The sequence below is a fragment of the Lycorma delicatula genome, chromosome 4 (assembly GCF_047948215.1).
Source record: "Lycorma delicatula isolate Av1 chromosome 4, ASM4794821v1, whole genome shotgun sequence".
In the NCBI taxonomy this organism is placed as follows: domain Eukaryota; kingdom Metazoa; phylum Arthropoda; class Insecta; order Hemiptera; family Fulgoridae; genus Lycorma; species Lycorma delicatula.
In genome coordinates, this window is record NC_134458.1 from 43849263 (window position 1) to 43867087 (window position 17825).

Consider the following 17825-nt stretch of genomic DNA (forward strand, 5'->3'; position numbering starts at 1 on the left):
CATTCTAAAAATTTTTATTGTAAACAATTTTTGAAACAAACTAATTCCAGGAATGTTTTGAACCTACCTTGTATAACACTCTACATAAAAAGAAATATTAAGCAATTTTCATAATCTTTATCAATGACGTAAAAATATTAATTCTACTTAATTTCTAAAATGATTTTTGTTCTCGGACACACAAATGTGAAATTATATGAAAAAAATCAGTACTATTTTTATTTTAGATCTGTACCACAACACCTGAAAATTCTAAAATACAGTTTCAAATATAACAAATTTGCTTTATTTTTATAAATATGTAAGAATATTTAATAAAATTAAGTTTATAATGCTAATTTCTAAACACAATTAGTGATAAAAAAGTGTACCACCATTCGTTCCATAGATAAATTATAAATACATACTACTAAAAAGATCAATTAAACTTAACACTGAAGCGCAAAGTTGTAGACAACAAATTAGGATTTTGATAAATATAAAATTCATGTAGCAATAAAAAAAAAAAATGGTTTTATTTTTATCCAAATATGAATATAAATGATTAGCTTAAAATTTTGGTCTGGATTGAATTCTTTTTCAATTCAGAAGTATCTTAACTGATATACTGAGATGAAAAGTAAAAAGTTAGGAATTTATAGACAAGTAACTGCTTCATGGCATATAAGCTGTCACCAACAAAAACAGAGCCTGTATCATGGAGAGAAAAGTATTAACAGACAATCAAAAATAAATGGTTAGTTCAAAAAAGATATCATTTTTATACATTATAGTTTCAAAGGAAAAATATCTTAAAATGTGCATTACACACATGTACACATACACAAAAAGGGACAGAGGGGGGAGAGAGAGCTTATATTCTTTAACTTTGGGAGAGTCTCTCTCATGCTGTACAAATTTATGTGGCTTCTCCATACCCCATATTCTAACATTGTGGCGGGTTATCTTCCCACTTAAATGGAAAGTAGCCGTCACTAAAAACTAAGCGTAACAAAGTTGCCATCTTCTGCCACCTTGTTAAGGATGAATTGATAAAACTCCACACATCATTGTTTGTCATCTTCATAAAGAGCTTGCAGTAACTGAATCCTGTAAGGTTTCATAAGCAAATGTCGATGCAAAACACACTAGATAGACATTTTGGGAATGTTTAGTTGTCTACTGACACGGCGAGTTGATTTTTGGGGGTCACATAGAAACTCTGATGGAAGCGTTCTACATATGAGATCGACCAGATGATTTCCCCTTACATAGATGGCCCATGTCTTTAAGCTGTTCATTGCCTAATGCTCTGAGGGATAGGAGTTTCAGCACAGTATTCACAATGGAAATCACATTGAACAGTAATTACTTACAGACTCACACTGTGCAAATTGTAGAACACAAAATGATTTCTGTTGTAGAGTTGCCATTTTCTCTAACAGTAAAGTGAATGAAGTTCTGGTGCTACCTAGCGGCAACCGCATGAAACTTGAGAGCTCCCTCTTCCTAACAGTACTTCACTTGATCAAATGAATTAAAAGCTAAATAGTTATGACATTTTAAAATTGGATGATTCTTTTAGGGATATGCCGTAAAATAGGATACAAAAATTAACAAATGCAAGCAGTGGTTTTGTGAAATAATGGAAAATTACACATGTAAGTTCCTATAAAAATTCATCTTTCTACACATAGATAAATGTTTTAGACATACACACAAAATTTTACGCATAAAAATACTGCATTATCATGAAAACTAAACAGAAAAAATAATTTTCACTTTGCCTTCATTACATAAAATTGTCTTACCTTAAGTCTTTTAATTTCTTCTTGATATTCTCTGAGCAGAGCATCTTTTGGATCTTCATTTATCCTAGGTTTATTTTTTATATTTTTAGCTCGATTAGCGTATCGAAGAGTAGTCAAACTTTCATCATAATTATAACTAGCAGGACCGATGTTTGCAATCATCAGAGTTTTAGAATTACCACCTAAGGAATCTAAAAATTAAAGAACAAAATAAGCAAACAATAAGGATTTTAGAAAATGTGAGGAGTGCATCCCTCCTCTGATACAATTATCCTTTTCTTTGACAAGAATCATTAATTTGAGGAACATTAATTTAAGGAACTTTCATTTAAAGATAAAGGCTGCTAAAATTAGCTGTAACCTTTCATAACCGCTTTCCTCACAGATTTTTTTTATGCAGATAAAACACCTTTTTCATCCGCAATATTATTACTTATTGTAAGTTAAAACAACTGATAATAGAAAAGTAACTTTAGGTAATCATAAATGCCAGGCACATGTGTATGAATTTATACATAACTAAAAAAAAATAATCTGCAAATATGAAAACAATTTTTGTGATCATAAACCAATTCAATGGTCTGACTAAAATTGCAATGAATAAAATCTAATGTATATTTAAGAGTAAGCCATTGTTCAATGAAGTCATAATTTGAAAACACAGGTAAATAAAGAAGAAATAAAACCAGGATTTCTGTAAGTAACAATACAGATTATCATTATCACATTCTAGACAAGCAGTTAATATCCTGGAACTGAATTAGTTACTATACGCAACTGAGAGTGGTTATATCACAAAAATATAGGTGTGAAGTGAGAGGCACCCTGAAAGAATAAACGGCTGACACTTAGCAATGAATAAACTTTAATATTTGTAAACTGAAAACAAGTATATGTTAAATTCATCAAATTATTTTTAAAATGAATATTCACAAAAATAGCAATACAAATAAGCTAACCAAATCTACATTCTAAGGATTAAATGTGAAAAGAAAGTAATCTTAGAACTAATTCATACAAATATATTTCCAGAATGCTAGTTATACTTTTTTGAAGTAGGAAATGAAAAAATTTCCTTGCACCTTATGATATAATAATTCTAACTGCCCCAAAAAAAAACCTGCATCAAATTAACGTTGATTGGATTGAATGATAAATATATATCTTCCTCATAAGCTGATAATGTAAGTGAATGGTACTGGTATCCTGATTTACTAAAGACAAATCAAGCAATAAAACCAAAGTATCTTACATAAAGATACCTTTATTTACAATACCCACTTAAACAAAGGTATCTTACAAAAATTAAATTTGGTACTTACGTATTAACGTCACCGCAGCTACAGCTTTATTTAAAAACAAAGTAGTCAATCGAATTTCGGTGGAAAATGGGCCGATATAGAGTTTAACATAGATTCAAAACAGTCTCTTTATTAATTTTAATAAATGATTATTTATATTTATTTATTTTATAAATATAATTTAACCAAACTTAACCTACGCTCGCTAACCTTGTCTAATTAACAGGAGTGTTTTGATTATTTAAATTGCAATTATTTATAATTGCAATAATTACTGAATTCATTAAATAAATACTCAAAAAATTACAGTGTTAATTAGTCAAGGTTAGCGAGTGAAGCGAGCGTAGGTTAAGTTTGGTTAAATTATATTTATAAAAAAATAAATATAAATAACCATTTATTCAAATTATTAAAGACTGTTCATTTTTCACTGAAATCCAATTGACTACTTTGATTTTAAATAAAACTGTAGCTGTGGTGGCATTAATATAAGTACCTTAAATTTTTACAATATGTCTATCGAACATTATTTGAAATGTCATACAACTTTCTAGTCAAATTTCTTGTAAGATACCTTTAAAAACTAAATTTTAGAAATGCCAAAATCTGATTTAGCTGAGCTTCATCTGTTTTTGAGAACTTCATACGATACTGTCTAGAAAAATCTCCAGAGATATTATCTAGGATCAAATGAACCTGACAAATTTTTATCTAATGGAAAACATCAATTTCCAAAACAAACATACTTCTGTTTTCTATAATTAATTGTAACCAACAATGCTATACTCAAGAGACAAAACTTCACTGTACAGATATAATAAGGACATTATCAAGCAATTTAAAAAAAAAAAATGTGGATAACAGGTTGCATGACTTGTCAATTAATGGTAATATAAGTATTATTTAATCAACTATTCTTATACAAATTATACATATTTACCAGATAACAGTCTAGTGAGTTTGGAATCACGATAGGGAATGTGAGTACTATTGCCATTCTCAAGTGCAGAAATTACATTCCCTAAAGCTGATAGAGAAAGGTTAATTTTACTTGCTTCCTTCAAACGTTCTGGCTGAAAAGTTTAAAGAGAATTAAAAAAATTATTCAAATAAAATATTGCAGTCAGAAAATTATAAGAACAAAAATTAATGGTTTAGTTTATATAACAATTTTTAATTAATACCCTTCAATATATTGGAAAAACTTTAATACTACTGATTACATTATTAAGAGACAATATCAAACAACAAAAAATAACCACCAGATCAAAAATCATCATAGAATATAACAAGTTCTGTATGTCCTCCTTAAAATAAATATGCCAGCCAGTGAGATGGCTTGTTAGTACGAGGTTTGACTAATAAGTTTTGCACACTAGTGTGCTACATTGGAGACAAAAGGTACTATCGAGTTGGGCATGGCAACATACGATAGTTAAAATTCCCCTCTACAAACCTGCAGTAATGCGTTGAATTCCGTTTACCGGTTTGTTTTCAGTAGCAGTTAAAATGAAGTCGAGTATGGCCAATATGTCAACACAGTTAAAATAGCATGCAGTGATTGAATTTTTACAGCAGAAAATGTGAATCCTATGAATATTTTTCATCATTTAAAAGTGGTTTACAGTAGTGAAACTGTTGACAGTACTCTGAATAGGTGGGTGTTGAAATTTCATGAATGTGAAGCTGGTAAAGTGACAATTGAGGATGCACCTCACAGCAAACGACCAGTTTCTATGACTGACGAGAAAAATCGAAGAAGGTGGATGATTCAAAGTGAACGGCAAATCACACAACAACGCATTGCTATTCAGTTGGGCATATCTAAAGAACGAGTAGGCCATATTATTGAGCAATTGGGTTACAGCAAAATCTGTGCATAATGGGTACCATGCAAACTCTCTGATGGCTCTCTACAAGCTGAAGTTTGAGCCTATTCCGCATTCGCCATACTCACTGGATTTGGCTCCATGCAACCTCCACTTCTTCGCTCATCTCAAGAGGAATCTCAAAGGTAATCAGTACACCACTGATGATGAGGTGAAGGAGACTGTGGCCACTTGGATCTGAGAAAGACCACCAGAATTTTCAGTCATGGAATGCAAAAACTTGTCACACGTTCGGAAAAGTGTATCAGTGTAAATGGGGATTATATTGAAAAATAAATACTGCATTTTGTAGCTAAGGTATTGTACTTTTATTCACTTTTTATTTCATTCCAATAACTCTTTTCATGCCCATGTTATACATATATGTGCAAAATTTATCAGCCAAGTCTTGTATTATTTTCTTTTATCATCAGTCAACAACAAGAATATATAGAAAAATAAAAATTAAAATTATCATGTAAAAAACTATTATTATTTTACTTGTACTAACTGGTATTTTGATTCTTTGTTTGATCCTCGTAACTGTATTTTTTCAATATTAGTAATCTACTAAAACAATTAACTACATACTATGTGCAAGGTATCAATGTATCAATCAACAGACAACACACTGGAAAGTGGAAAGGATAAGTTATTATACGGTCAACCAGAGACTGAAGCAAAACTGTTTTTTTTGTCTTCTTAACAGCTACCTTATGCTCATGTTTTATACAACAACCAATTTGCCACAACTCTCTCAAGCAATATTTTATAATACATGCTATTTTTTAGAACTACTCTTACACGAGTGGTTTCATACGTTAAAAAAAGCATGGGTCTAAATCCTGAACGTACAAGCATGAAACAAAGCTTATTCAGTGCAACATACTGTACTATAAAAGCAATGCTATATGCTCATACATACAATCCCCAGAACTGCACAAGTGAATAATTCACTTGATAGTTAATTCACTGATTATCTTTTTAGGATTATTTTGAATATTGAATAAAAAAATTGTATTTTTGAAAATGTTAAGTAAGCACATCATTGTTTTTTGCAGCTTTTTTTGTAGTAAAGAGGAGAAATTTCACCACCACTAATTTACACCATATTAATGCTAAAAGTAAAGAGATGAATTTACGAGGACAAAATTTTTATAATTTATCAACAAATGAAAAAAAAAAAAAAATTGAATTATTCTCATAAAATATTACAAGTTTACTAAATTGTCTTTTAAAAAATAATTAGCCATCAAACTATGCATTAATATTAGGAAAATCCTCAGATGTTTCATGGACGACCATTACAAGCACGCAGAATTGGTGTTTGGTGTGCGATCTCCCAGCGTTTGTAACCATTCTAAATTTTGTGGGTTAAGAACAATTTATATTTAGTGATTAATCTTATTTTTCTAGATAATAAAAAATTTCCTGTTGTCCAGCTTTAATGAATTAAACATAATAAAAAAGGTAATTGTAATTCTTTCATAGGTTGTTGAAAATTTTGTTTGTTGATGTCTGATATGGTTTGGATAGCCAGACGGTGATGTCATTGTGGGCTCGTGGGAGCGTACACATTCTCATGAGAAAGTTTTGTACGTGCATAGATATGAGCGAGCCGAGTATGTACGGAGGAGACGGGCGTCTGGTAGAGGAAGCCAGACTGATATTTTTTTCGTTTCGGGTGTTGTGCGAGTTTAGCCGTCATGAAGAAAGGACATGTTTAAGTCAGATCGCAGGGAAGTGGTGATATATTTATATGTACAGTGGTATTTTTATATGTACAAAAGAAAGGAGTGCAAAAAGGTAGGAGATATATTTTTATAAGACATTGACAGACAAACTGTAGAAGGTGGCCCAACGTCAAAATCATGTTAAGTGTGGAACAGTCAAATAATTTTCTGAGAGCTCTCCCTCTTGATGAATAGTCGTCAAGAACTGTATATTCTTTTATAATTATTAATGATGATTTTTTTTTTGTTATTCACTATAATAATAAGATGATGATATTTTTTAGTATGATTTGTAAAAGATATTAGATTTGATTGGCCAGTATCCTTATACATATAAAAAAAAAAAGATAGATTTGATTTACTGTCAAGGTTTTACGACATATGAGTAGTGTGGAAATTGTTCTATAGAAGTAGTATGTGATTCCATATAATATTAATATGTTTAATTAATGTTAAAAAAAAATAATAAAAAATTTTTTATTTTATTTGTGATAATATACTTGTGTGTCAGACTACATAACCGAAGTACATTATTTCATCATTCCCGCTTTAATTTGAATTATTTAGTTATTAAGCTTTTATTTTATATTGTATAATTGATTCACTTGAGTATTTTTTTTCTTTTCTTTTTTCTCAAATTGGTAGTAAGCTCGCACTTTGTGTAATAGGGACTTCATTTTTTGATAAATTTGTGTAATTAATGCTAGGATAATTTTGATTAATTTACTATTATTATTAATAATTTTTATTACATTTAGAGGATGAAATAAAAACAGGCAAAAAAATTATCAGCTTGCATTACAGTGCACAAGCATAATGCCGGGTTAATATTAAATAACTTGATTGCTTGCCAAAGGATTTTTATAAATGAGCTGTCACTTTATTCAAAATAAAATGCTTAATAAATTTTGTAATAAGTAAAAAATTAAAATGGCCACCATTTTGAAATTTTTGAAGGTGATGTTTTCAAAATTTTTTGTTTTGTAGAATAAGACACTAGTCTAAATTTGCCAAATTTATTTAAAGTAGTTTACCCGTTCCTGAGAAATAACTTTTTTGTTGAAAATCACAAAATGGTGTTCAGAAGGAATTTTTTGCTCATTTTAGTGTCCTGAATCAGTTCCTGAAGTTTGGAGAATACATCCCAGAACAACCCATATACACTTTTATACATACATCTTTTATGTACATTTCATATACACATTTATACATATATAAATATTTATATATGAACATTTCTTCTAAAGGAAATCTTTTTGTTATAAACAGCTACGCTTAAATAGCTACGTGGTCTTAAAGTTAGCTTATATAAAAAATAAAGTAAAAATCAGATGCTATTTCTTTACTAATAGATGGAAAATGGCCTAATCATTTTTATTACAAGTATTGCAAATTAATTAATTAAGAAAAGAACAAACTTAACAAGTCATGAATCCACTGCTTAGATTTCTCACTTAGGGCAGATCGTGGCTTTGAAGTCAGGCTTCATTTATATTTGATGCACAACAACAAAGATTTAACACAAATGTAAACTAAATAATAAAACAAATCTGCTAGAAAAGAACTGCATTACAAATATTGTAATTATAATTCAACTTTTTTATTTAAAAAGAAACTAAATACAAATATAAAAATGAGATCAACGTACGTTAGCTTTGCTTTTTGACTGGCGTTCACTGCCTGCCAAATCAACCAAGTTAAGTTTTCCAACTCGGACTTGATTCCTTATTCCTGAAATTATTTCGCTCATCTCTATAGTTATAATAAATATTGCATGTGATCTTGAACTATGGATATTCATGTCAGTAGCACTAGAAAAGAGTAATTGACAGTTAAAAAAAAACATGTAATAAAAAATATGCGTTAAGTTTCCATTTGATTTGATGTATGAAGTTAAGTAGTATCAAATTAATGTTATGATTTCAGTAATATGAAAGAAAGTATAAAATAAAAAATCAGTAGTCTTATAAAGAAACGAGAATGCAAAAAAAATTGCACTTTTTATAATTACAAAAGGATTTTACTTAATTATTAAAATTTGGTTACTTAATATATGCTTATAACGTAATAACCTTTTTTCCTTTTTTATAAGTTAGCAATATTTTTCATTAAATATATAGCCAACATTTTTATGAACATATTTTTCCCACATTATTTACATATGTAATCTTTTCTTATTACATACATAAAGTCAAACAATGTAAAATAGAAATAATGTTAAAAAATTAGCCTTATATGTTAAATACAGATCACATCCATCTGCACTTATATCTCTGTATGGAAATATGAATCAGATTTTAGGTTTAATATTTTATTTTTTTACTCTTCTATAGTTTAGTTACATTATGCTTTTCATGACATCACACCAGAAGGCTGAAATAAAGTTCAACACCAGGCAATTATGACAGACTGTATATGGTCAATTGTTTTAAATATTATACTGCTTACCAATAAAGGACTAAAGTTATTTATGTGAAATTATGATATTTACAACAAATTAATAAATTTTTTACTAATCTGATCAATACAGATTAATACATTATATAGATAATTTTTTTACAAGATAAATTATAAGATAAAAAATAGAAATGAAAAGGTACATTTTTTGTAAACAAAAAATTACAACAAAATAATTCACAATTCAGGCTGAGCCATTGAAAATTATTTGAGAACAAACTTGTGTGGACATTGAAGGAGATGCAGAAAAATCAGGGTTTTTAAAATTTTTTTTTAATTAATAGTATTTAAAAATTCATCCACAGAGTAATATTATTTCTGAATAAGAATATTCAGAATCACATTTATAATATTTAAAAAGAAAATTTTTTAAATTCTATTTTAAATAAATTGATGGGTAGTTTTTTCAAATGATATAGCAATTTATTAAAAATGGCAATGGAATCATAATAAGGCCTTTTCTTGTAAGCCAAATTATTCTGCTGAGTTATATGAAAAAAGTTCCATTGTATAGTTTGAAAGGTGGATACTGTTACCTTTTAAAGAATAAGAGACTATTCTTTTGTAAAGACTGCATATTCATAAATAGAAACATTTGGATTTCATATTTAATTTTCTTAATATTGATCTACATAAGTTAGAGTTATGAGCACCAGATACTGATCTGACAGCCTATTTTTGTATCTTAAAATCTAATTCTGATTTTTTGAGGAGTGCCAAAAAATGACATTATACTGTCTGTTTCAAAATGAATATCGGGGTTTTAAATCTGTGTAATAATATTTCTCAAGTTTCAAGTACACTGATTAATTATACAAGAAATAACATTTGTAGATGGAATAAACAATTTGAGACTACTGGCTGTATTGATACAGGAAAGACTACATGACGACAATGTTGTCATCCTGTGTGTCTGAAGACAATGTTGAATGTGTAAGAGTCTATTGTGCCTAGTCCTAGGAAATCTGTTAGGAAGGCTAGCTGCGAATTAGCAATTCCAATGACAGCTGTGTGAGGGGTTTTAAGGGAATGCTTACAACTGCGTCCATATTGTTTACAACTATTACAAGGTCTAAAGCTTACAAATTACGGTTTACATGCTAACTTTGCAAATGAAATATGATGCACTGTGACGATGAAGACTTTCTTTATTATGTTGTATTCAGTGACTAATCAACATTTCATGTTAATAGAAAATTAAACACTCATAACATGCATATCTGAGGATCAGAAAATGCTCATGAAATATTGCACTGTGAATAAGACTCCCCAAAACTGAATGTTTTTTGTGCTGTATTCCGATGGCAAGTTTACGGGCTGTTCTTTTTCGAGGAAGATAGTGTGTCTGAAATGAACTATCTTGATGTGCTACAAATATGGCTCTATCCTCAACTGCAATATGAATCACATAATTTTATTTTAAATAGAAAATAGGAGGAGAAAAGATTATGGAGGTAGAAGAATTTTGTTATTTGGGAAGTAAAATTACTAAAGATGGACGAAGCAGGAGCGATATAAAATGCCGAATAGCACAAGCTAAACGAGCCTTCAGTAGGAAATATAATTTGTTTACATCAAAAATTAATTTAAATGTCAGGAAAAGATTTTTGAAAGTGTATGTTTGGAGTGTCGCTTTATATGGAAGTGAAACTTGGACAATCGGAGTATCTGAGAAGAAAAGATTAGAAGCTTTTGAAATGTGGTGCTATAGGAGAATGTTAAAAATCAGATGGGTGGATAAAGTGACAAATGAAGAGGTATTGCGGCAAATATATGAAGAAAGAAGCATTTGGAAAAATATAGTTAAAAGAAGAGACAGACTTATAGGCCACATACTAAGGCATCCTGGAATAGTTGCTTTAATATTGGAAGGACAGGTAGAAGGGAAAAATTGTGTAGGCAGGCCACGTTTGGAGTATGTAAAACAAATTGTTGGGGATGTAGGATGTAGAGGGTATACTGAAATGAAACGACTAGCACTAGATAGGGAATCTTGGAGAGCTGCATCAAACCAGTCAAATGACTGAAGACAAAAAAAAAAAAAATTTTATTTTGCAACAAGAAGGTGCACCTCCTCGCTTGCATAATGTACATGATTGGTAGAATTAAATTATCCCCGACTGCTGGATTGATCACTTGAGACCAGATGACGGGGCTTGTTTGCCATGGCCTCCAAGTTTGCCTGATCTGACCCTCATGTGATTTTTTTCTTTGGGGGATTATAAAGGATCAAGTGTATGCACCATTGTTACCAGTTGACCTACCCGACTTAAAAGACAGGGTTGAAGCAGCTGTCACATCAATTACTTCAGACTAGCTGATTAAAGTATGGGACGAAATCTCCTATTGGCTGGATGAGTGCTGTGTGACAAATGGTGTTCACATTGAAAACTTATAGGAAAAATTATTTGAGTTACTCTTTCATTTCATCTATAGTTTATCAATGTAAGTAAAACTTAATAAATATTACATAACTTTAAAATCCCAATATTCATTATGAAACACATGGTACTTTATACAGAATATACAGGTAGGCATAATAGATATTTAACAATGAAGGCAATCTTAGCATTTTATCAAGGCGCTTTAAATCAAAACAGTGTGGTTTGATTTTCTTACAAGCCAAATCAATTTCTTCATCCCACAGGACTTTCCATATAATAAAACTTCCAGAAAATTTTCTTTACAGCTAATGGAAACAGTATTATTATAACTAATGAGAATTCTATCAACACAATCAATAATATGACACCTAGCTGAGAAGCACAATGGTTTTATTCATATTTAAATTTACATGTTACAATCCATCCCATGAATAATTTTTTGAACTGCTATAGTAGAATTTATAATTACTTTTAAATAATTATCTTCAAATACAGATACAACTGTCGTCTGCAAAGACGGTTAAAATTAAAGGCTCAAAATTTTAAGACAAGTTATTAATAAACAATAAGAAAAGGAACAGGCTGAAAACATTTCCCTGAGACATTCTGCATTCTACATCTTTAAGTGAGGAAAATCACACTCAGTTTATTTGGGTATTCTTATCAAAAGATAAAATTTTAACTACTTTTTTACAGTTGGTAAGGTCTTAACTTAACCAGTTCCAAAGCAGTTAAAATTTTCATCAGTAAAAAATGTGGTACCAAATTTAGTTCCACTACCTTTACTTACCCACACAATTTAAATATTTTTTTAAAATACTGGGAAATGGCCATCAATAGATAATTTCTTCTAAAACCATTTTGAAAGTTTAATACAATATGCTTCTCAAGGAATGTTAAAAATCAATTTTTCATAAGTTTTAAAGTAATTTAAACAATATGGACAGTAATGAAACTGGTCTATAATTTTGTAAATTTAGTGCTGAATCTTTCTTAAGAAGGGGAATGATAACAGAAGTCTAAAGGCACTTGGGAAACACTCCTGTTGAAAGATTCATTAATTAAATTTGTAAGAGTGATAATAATAGTATGTACAACTCCTTTTAAAATACTAGCAGGAATTTCATCAATATCTACTAAATATTTACTCAGAATATCAGTTTCAACATCTTGGTTATCAACAGAATATGAAAATACTGATACATCCACAAAATCATTCAATGACTTTGTTTGATGTAGATTAATATAAATAAAAAGAATTATTTAAAAATAAACTAAAAAAGAATTTTAAAAATACATACGTTACCTTTGAAATCATTTTAGCAACTGAAAAACCTGAAATTTTTATTGGCTTCATACACAAGTAAAAGGTTTACAGCTATACATAATACTGTATAGCTGAGCTCTAATAACTTATTGTCTGACATATCAACTTGAAATACTTGTATTATTTTTTTTAAATGAGAGATCAGGATAGTAATAGTTTCAACCTTTATCACAGAGGTAGAAGGTTAATCCTTTTTTCAATATAAATAATTCTAAATTTTGTCATTTGAGGTGTTTTTAACAATGTAATATTATATCTGAAAAGAAACTACTAAACATGAAATTGAATTTTTGCTAATTTTTATGTTTTACTGTTTTAAAGAGTCAATTAAAATTTTATTATCTTTCTTTAGTTAAGAAATAAGTAAGGATATAAGAGAATAGTTTTCAAATTTACTGGAAGAAAAGTTAAATTCTAACCTCTTATATAAATGTGAGAAATTCAGCAATATTGTAGCTTTTCTCAATATCTGCAACACTCATTAAAAAAATCAGTTTCAAGCTCATGTAATATTCTTTGGGAAACATGTGAGCAAAACATAAGTGCTGCTGTAATAAAATGCAACCTCTTTTCCAAACCACAACAAACTGTGTGTCCCACATCTATCCATTTTTTTTTATACTACTATGTATAGAGATAAAAATCTGAATAAAAAAGTTAATAAAACAACATTTCAACAGATCCTTTTTTTATAAAACGAAAATTAATGTAAACTCTGACCCATTCTTTAAATTTCTTTACCTGCAGAACAAGAGACAAATTCTACCAAAGGCAATTTAAACTTCACTATAATTTTATATAAAGAAAGATGTTGAATATTCTTAATCAAGAATTTTGATTAGGATATTAAACATAGTTTAAAGAGCACCTACAGTTAGTAAGGAATTATTTTTCAATCAAAAGAGATTGGAAAAGTTGAATATTTTAAGTACTTAAAACTTTAAGGAAATCTGCTTCCCTAACGCTCTGGTCTGCTTTTCAAGCGGGAATGTTCTGGTACTTACCCATCTTAGGTTACTTTATTTGAGAATGCACAATCAGCTTTATGATAAAGCACCTTGGGACTTTTATCCCACTTCTCTCCATAAAATAACAAATACAAATACTGTATTTTTAAAGCCTGATCTCCCAGTCCTCCTAACACCAGTCAAACATAAATAAACAATGGCATTTCATTAAAAGTAATATAAAGTGCTCAATCTCAACTAAATTCTTGTTTTGTTAAACTGCATAAACTTTTCATATATGTTTAATCAACCAGTAAAAGAACTTTCCAAAGTAAATCAGTAGTTCTTCAAATTTATAGAATAGCCCAAATAAAAATAAATACTATTTTAAAATAAACTGACAAGAATCAACTATTTTAGACAATACAGGTTAAACAAAAATTAGTAATGAACATTCCAAACACTTACCCAACAGTCCTATTCTGATTTCCAACAAGCATCACACGCTCAATCTCTTTCGCGCTTTTACATACATATGACTGAAGGTTTTTCACATAAACTCCAGATTCATTTTGTCTCAATTCATATTGTTTTTTTGATCTGTCTAATAAGTCTCTATATAAAAAAATATATATATATAATATTAAAATTTTATGCAAAAGATGATAAAAACAAAGATCAGAATTAAAAAAAATACGAGGGTTATTTCTTTTCAAGGTCTGATTGGTCACGGTGAAAATAAAAAATTTTTTATTTGTAACAAGTACTTACATAAATACGCTATTTCTCTACATAGTCGCCACTCCGATTTAGACATTTGATAATTGTTATTTGGGATGTAGAATTACTAAAGATGGACGAAGCAGGAGCGATATAAAATGCCGAATAGCACAAGCTAAACGAGCCTTCAGTAAGAAATATAATTTGTTTACATAAAAAATTAATTTAAATGTCAGGAAAATATTTTTGAAAGTGTATGTTTGGAGTGTCGCTTTATATGGAAGTGAAACTTGGACGATCGGAGTATCTTAGAAGAAAAGATTAGAAGCTTTTGAAATGCGGTGCTATAGGAGAATGTTAAAAATCAGGTGGGTGGATAAAGTGACAAATGAAGAGGTATTGCGGCAAATAGATGAAGAAAGAAGCATTTGGAAAAATATAGTTAAAAGAAGAGACAGACTTATAGGCCACATACTAAGGCATCCTGGAATAGTTGCTTTAATATTGGAAGGACAGGTAGAAGGGAAAAATTGGGTAGGCAGGCCACGTTTGAAATATGTAAAACAAATTGTTAGGGATGTAGGATGTAGAGGGTATACTGAAATGAAACGACTAGCACTAGATACGGAATCTTGAAGAGCTGCATCAAACCAGTCAAATGATGACTGACGACAAAAAAATAAAAAATAAAAAAATAAACGGTGTAGAGTGCTGATCTTGAAATTTCAGGAAACGAATCACTCAATATAGAAATTGTGAACAGACGATTTTCTCGAATTGCCTCATTCACTCACTCAACGAGATCATCAGTTGACACTCGCTTCCTTCCCTGACAGCCTGCATCATGAACATCTGTACGTCTTGCTTTAAAGTTCCTGCACCATTGTCGCACTTTGCTGTCACTCACTGAAGTTTCACCGTACACATTACTTATTCATTGATGAATTTCAGCTGCATTACACCCCTCAGCCTAAAGAAATCGAATTACCGCACGCACTTCACACTTGGTGGGAGATGCTATTGTTGTAGACATGTTTACGTGCTAGCTGTGCGGCTAGCTAACTAAATGAAGTGACGCGGCATGATTGAAAGCCATACTACAGACACTGCGCAACACATAATGCGCAAAAATTCATCCGATTTTCGAACGGGTTTTTATTTCGCGACCGATCGGACCTTGAAAAAAGTAACCCTTGTAATAGTGAAAAACTAACTGAAAATAATTAATTACCAATTGTTTAAACTATACACTCATTAATTATTTATTTTATATTAGAAACTTTCAAATATTTCTACAAGTTCTGAAATGAATTTTAACACAAATCCAATGTGTGCATACACACACAAGTGTGCGTGCATGTGTGATTTAAAAAACCATTAAAATTTAGCTATTATTACAAAGACAAATCTCCTGATTATTGTTAAATTACCTATTTTTGTTTTTTTTAAGTCTACCACAGAATTAAGAGTTTTTAAAATTCTACTCAATTGATTGTAAATCTATAATTTTTTTATAAAAATTCAAGATTCTGCAGGAGATGTCATTTAAAAGACGTATAATTTTTCTAAGTTAAGAAAAAATAAATTCATAGATGCGCAAAAACTCAATTGGGATATGTGAAGTGGCGTAGGCAATGCTAGTATGGTAGGGGGAATAGTGCAACGCATTCAAGGACTGAGTAGAAACAGGAATTCAGTTGCTTTCTTGCATTTGTGTAGTTAGTTGACCCACCATACACTGTTAACGGTATTTATAATCAGTATTTTTTTCAATACTAATTATTTTTATGAACAGTATTTTTTATAAAGTTTTTTAATACTAATTTTGGTTTCATTAACGGAATTTTTAAAACTTCCTAATGCCTCATCCAAGGTGCAATCATAGGAAGAGAAATGCCTCTAAAAAGCCAAAGCAAATGTATAATAATGAATGTCTACAGCAAACTAGTCCAAGAAAATTCAACGATGGTATGTGCAGAAATTCAAGCTCACGCAGCAGACCTTTGTGGAGTACCTGTTCATGTCATTTGTAAAGTGATAACAGAATCAAATAAACTGGGAGAAAAAGAGAATCTTAGTACGCCAGGTAAAACTTAGAATGAGAATTAAAGTTAACATTGACAACTTCCAAAGATGTGCATAATATCACATACATCATAAAGCCCTCCTGACATTGACAAAGTTATTATTCATTTTAAAAATCGAATTAACTCTAAGGAAACTTCTGAGGATTATGGGTTTTAGATGGCAGAAATCTGAAAATAACAGGAAAACTTTAGTAGAAAAACAATATATATGTATTAAATGAGTAAATTATCTAAAGAAAATAAGCTTTTACAGACGGGAAAGAAGGGCAATAATTTTTTCAGATGAATCTTGTACTAGCTAGACACATGGGAAAAGTTATGGTTGGCCTGATGGCTCAAATAAAGGCTATAAAAAACATCTGTATCCAAAGACTTGAAGCTGATATTGGATCATGCTGGCAGTGAAGCAGGAGAAATTCAAAATGTTCTTTTAATTTTTACATCGGACCAAAAAATGGAGAATACCAGAACAACATGAATGTCAATAATTATGAAAAATGGCTGAGAACAAAGTTAATCCCAAATCTTCCACATCAATTGGTTTTGCTAATTGATAATGCTCGTTACCACAACGTAAAGGTACACAAGGTGCTAAATTAAAATAGCAAAAAATATGAACCGTTAGAGTGGCTTCAAGAAAGAAATATTCCATGTTCAGCAGATATGTTAAAAACAGAACTGTACAAATTAGTGTGAATTAATGAGCACTGGTGTGAAGAGTACTACTTTGATAAAATATTGCAGGATCAAGGTCATAATGTAATAAGATTGCCACCCTATCATCCTGAAATTAACCCAACTGAGTTGATTTGGGAAAAATAAAAAGTCAGGTAACAGATGAAAATGTCTCTCATTGAAAAAATATGAATGATATAAAAGAAATTGCTGAAAAAAATTTTTCTGAACTGCCAGCAGAATATTGGAAGCAATGTTGCAAATTTGCACTACCAATAGAATAAAATATTATGAAACAGATCGAATTGCCAACATTCAAACAGAAAGGTTGACTGCGTTAATGACAGTGACAGTGGCAGTGATGAGAATGCTGATCAATCAGCATCATAGAAACAGGATATATAGATGATGTGAGATCATATGATATGGATGGGATTGAGCCGCTTCATTAAAGAACTCTTATTATCCTAATTTCCTATTTGTTTCTGTTAACTAAGTAAATAAAAAAAACTTGTAAAGAATAAATGAAATTTCAA

General features: G+C 30.1%; 1 protein-coding gene across 1 annotated transcript in view; it reads right to left on the bottom strand.

Annotated features, from left to right (window-relative positions):
• Nucleotides 1-17825, bottom strand: part of LOC142323328 (kinesin-like protein KIF3B) — a 49050-nt gene that overhangs the window by 13546 nt on the left and 17679 nt on the right. Inside the window, exons 7-10 of the mRNA XM_075362814.1 lie at nucleotides 14276-14422; nucleotides 8341-8503; nucleotides 4032-4164; nucleotides 1791-1981 (exon numbers count right to left, since the gene is read on the bottom strand). Of these exons, the coding sequence (XP_075218929.1) occupies nucleotides 1791-1981; nucleotides 4032-4164; nucleotides 8341-8503; nucleotides 14276-14422 (634 nt within the window). The remainder of the gene's footprint in view (nucleotides 1-1790; nucleotides 1982-4031; nucleotides 4165-8340; nucleotides 8504-14275; nucleotides 14423-17825) is intronic.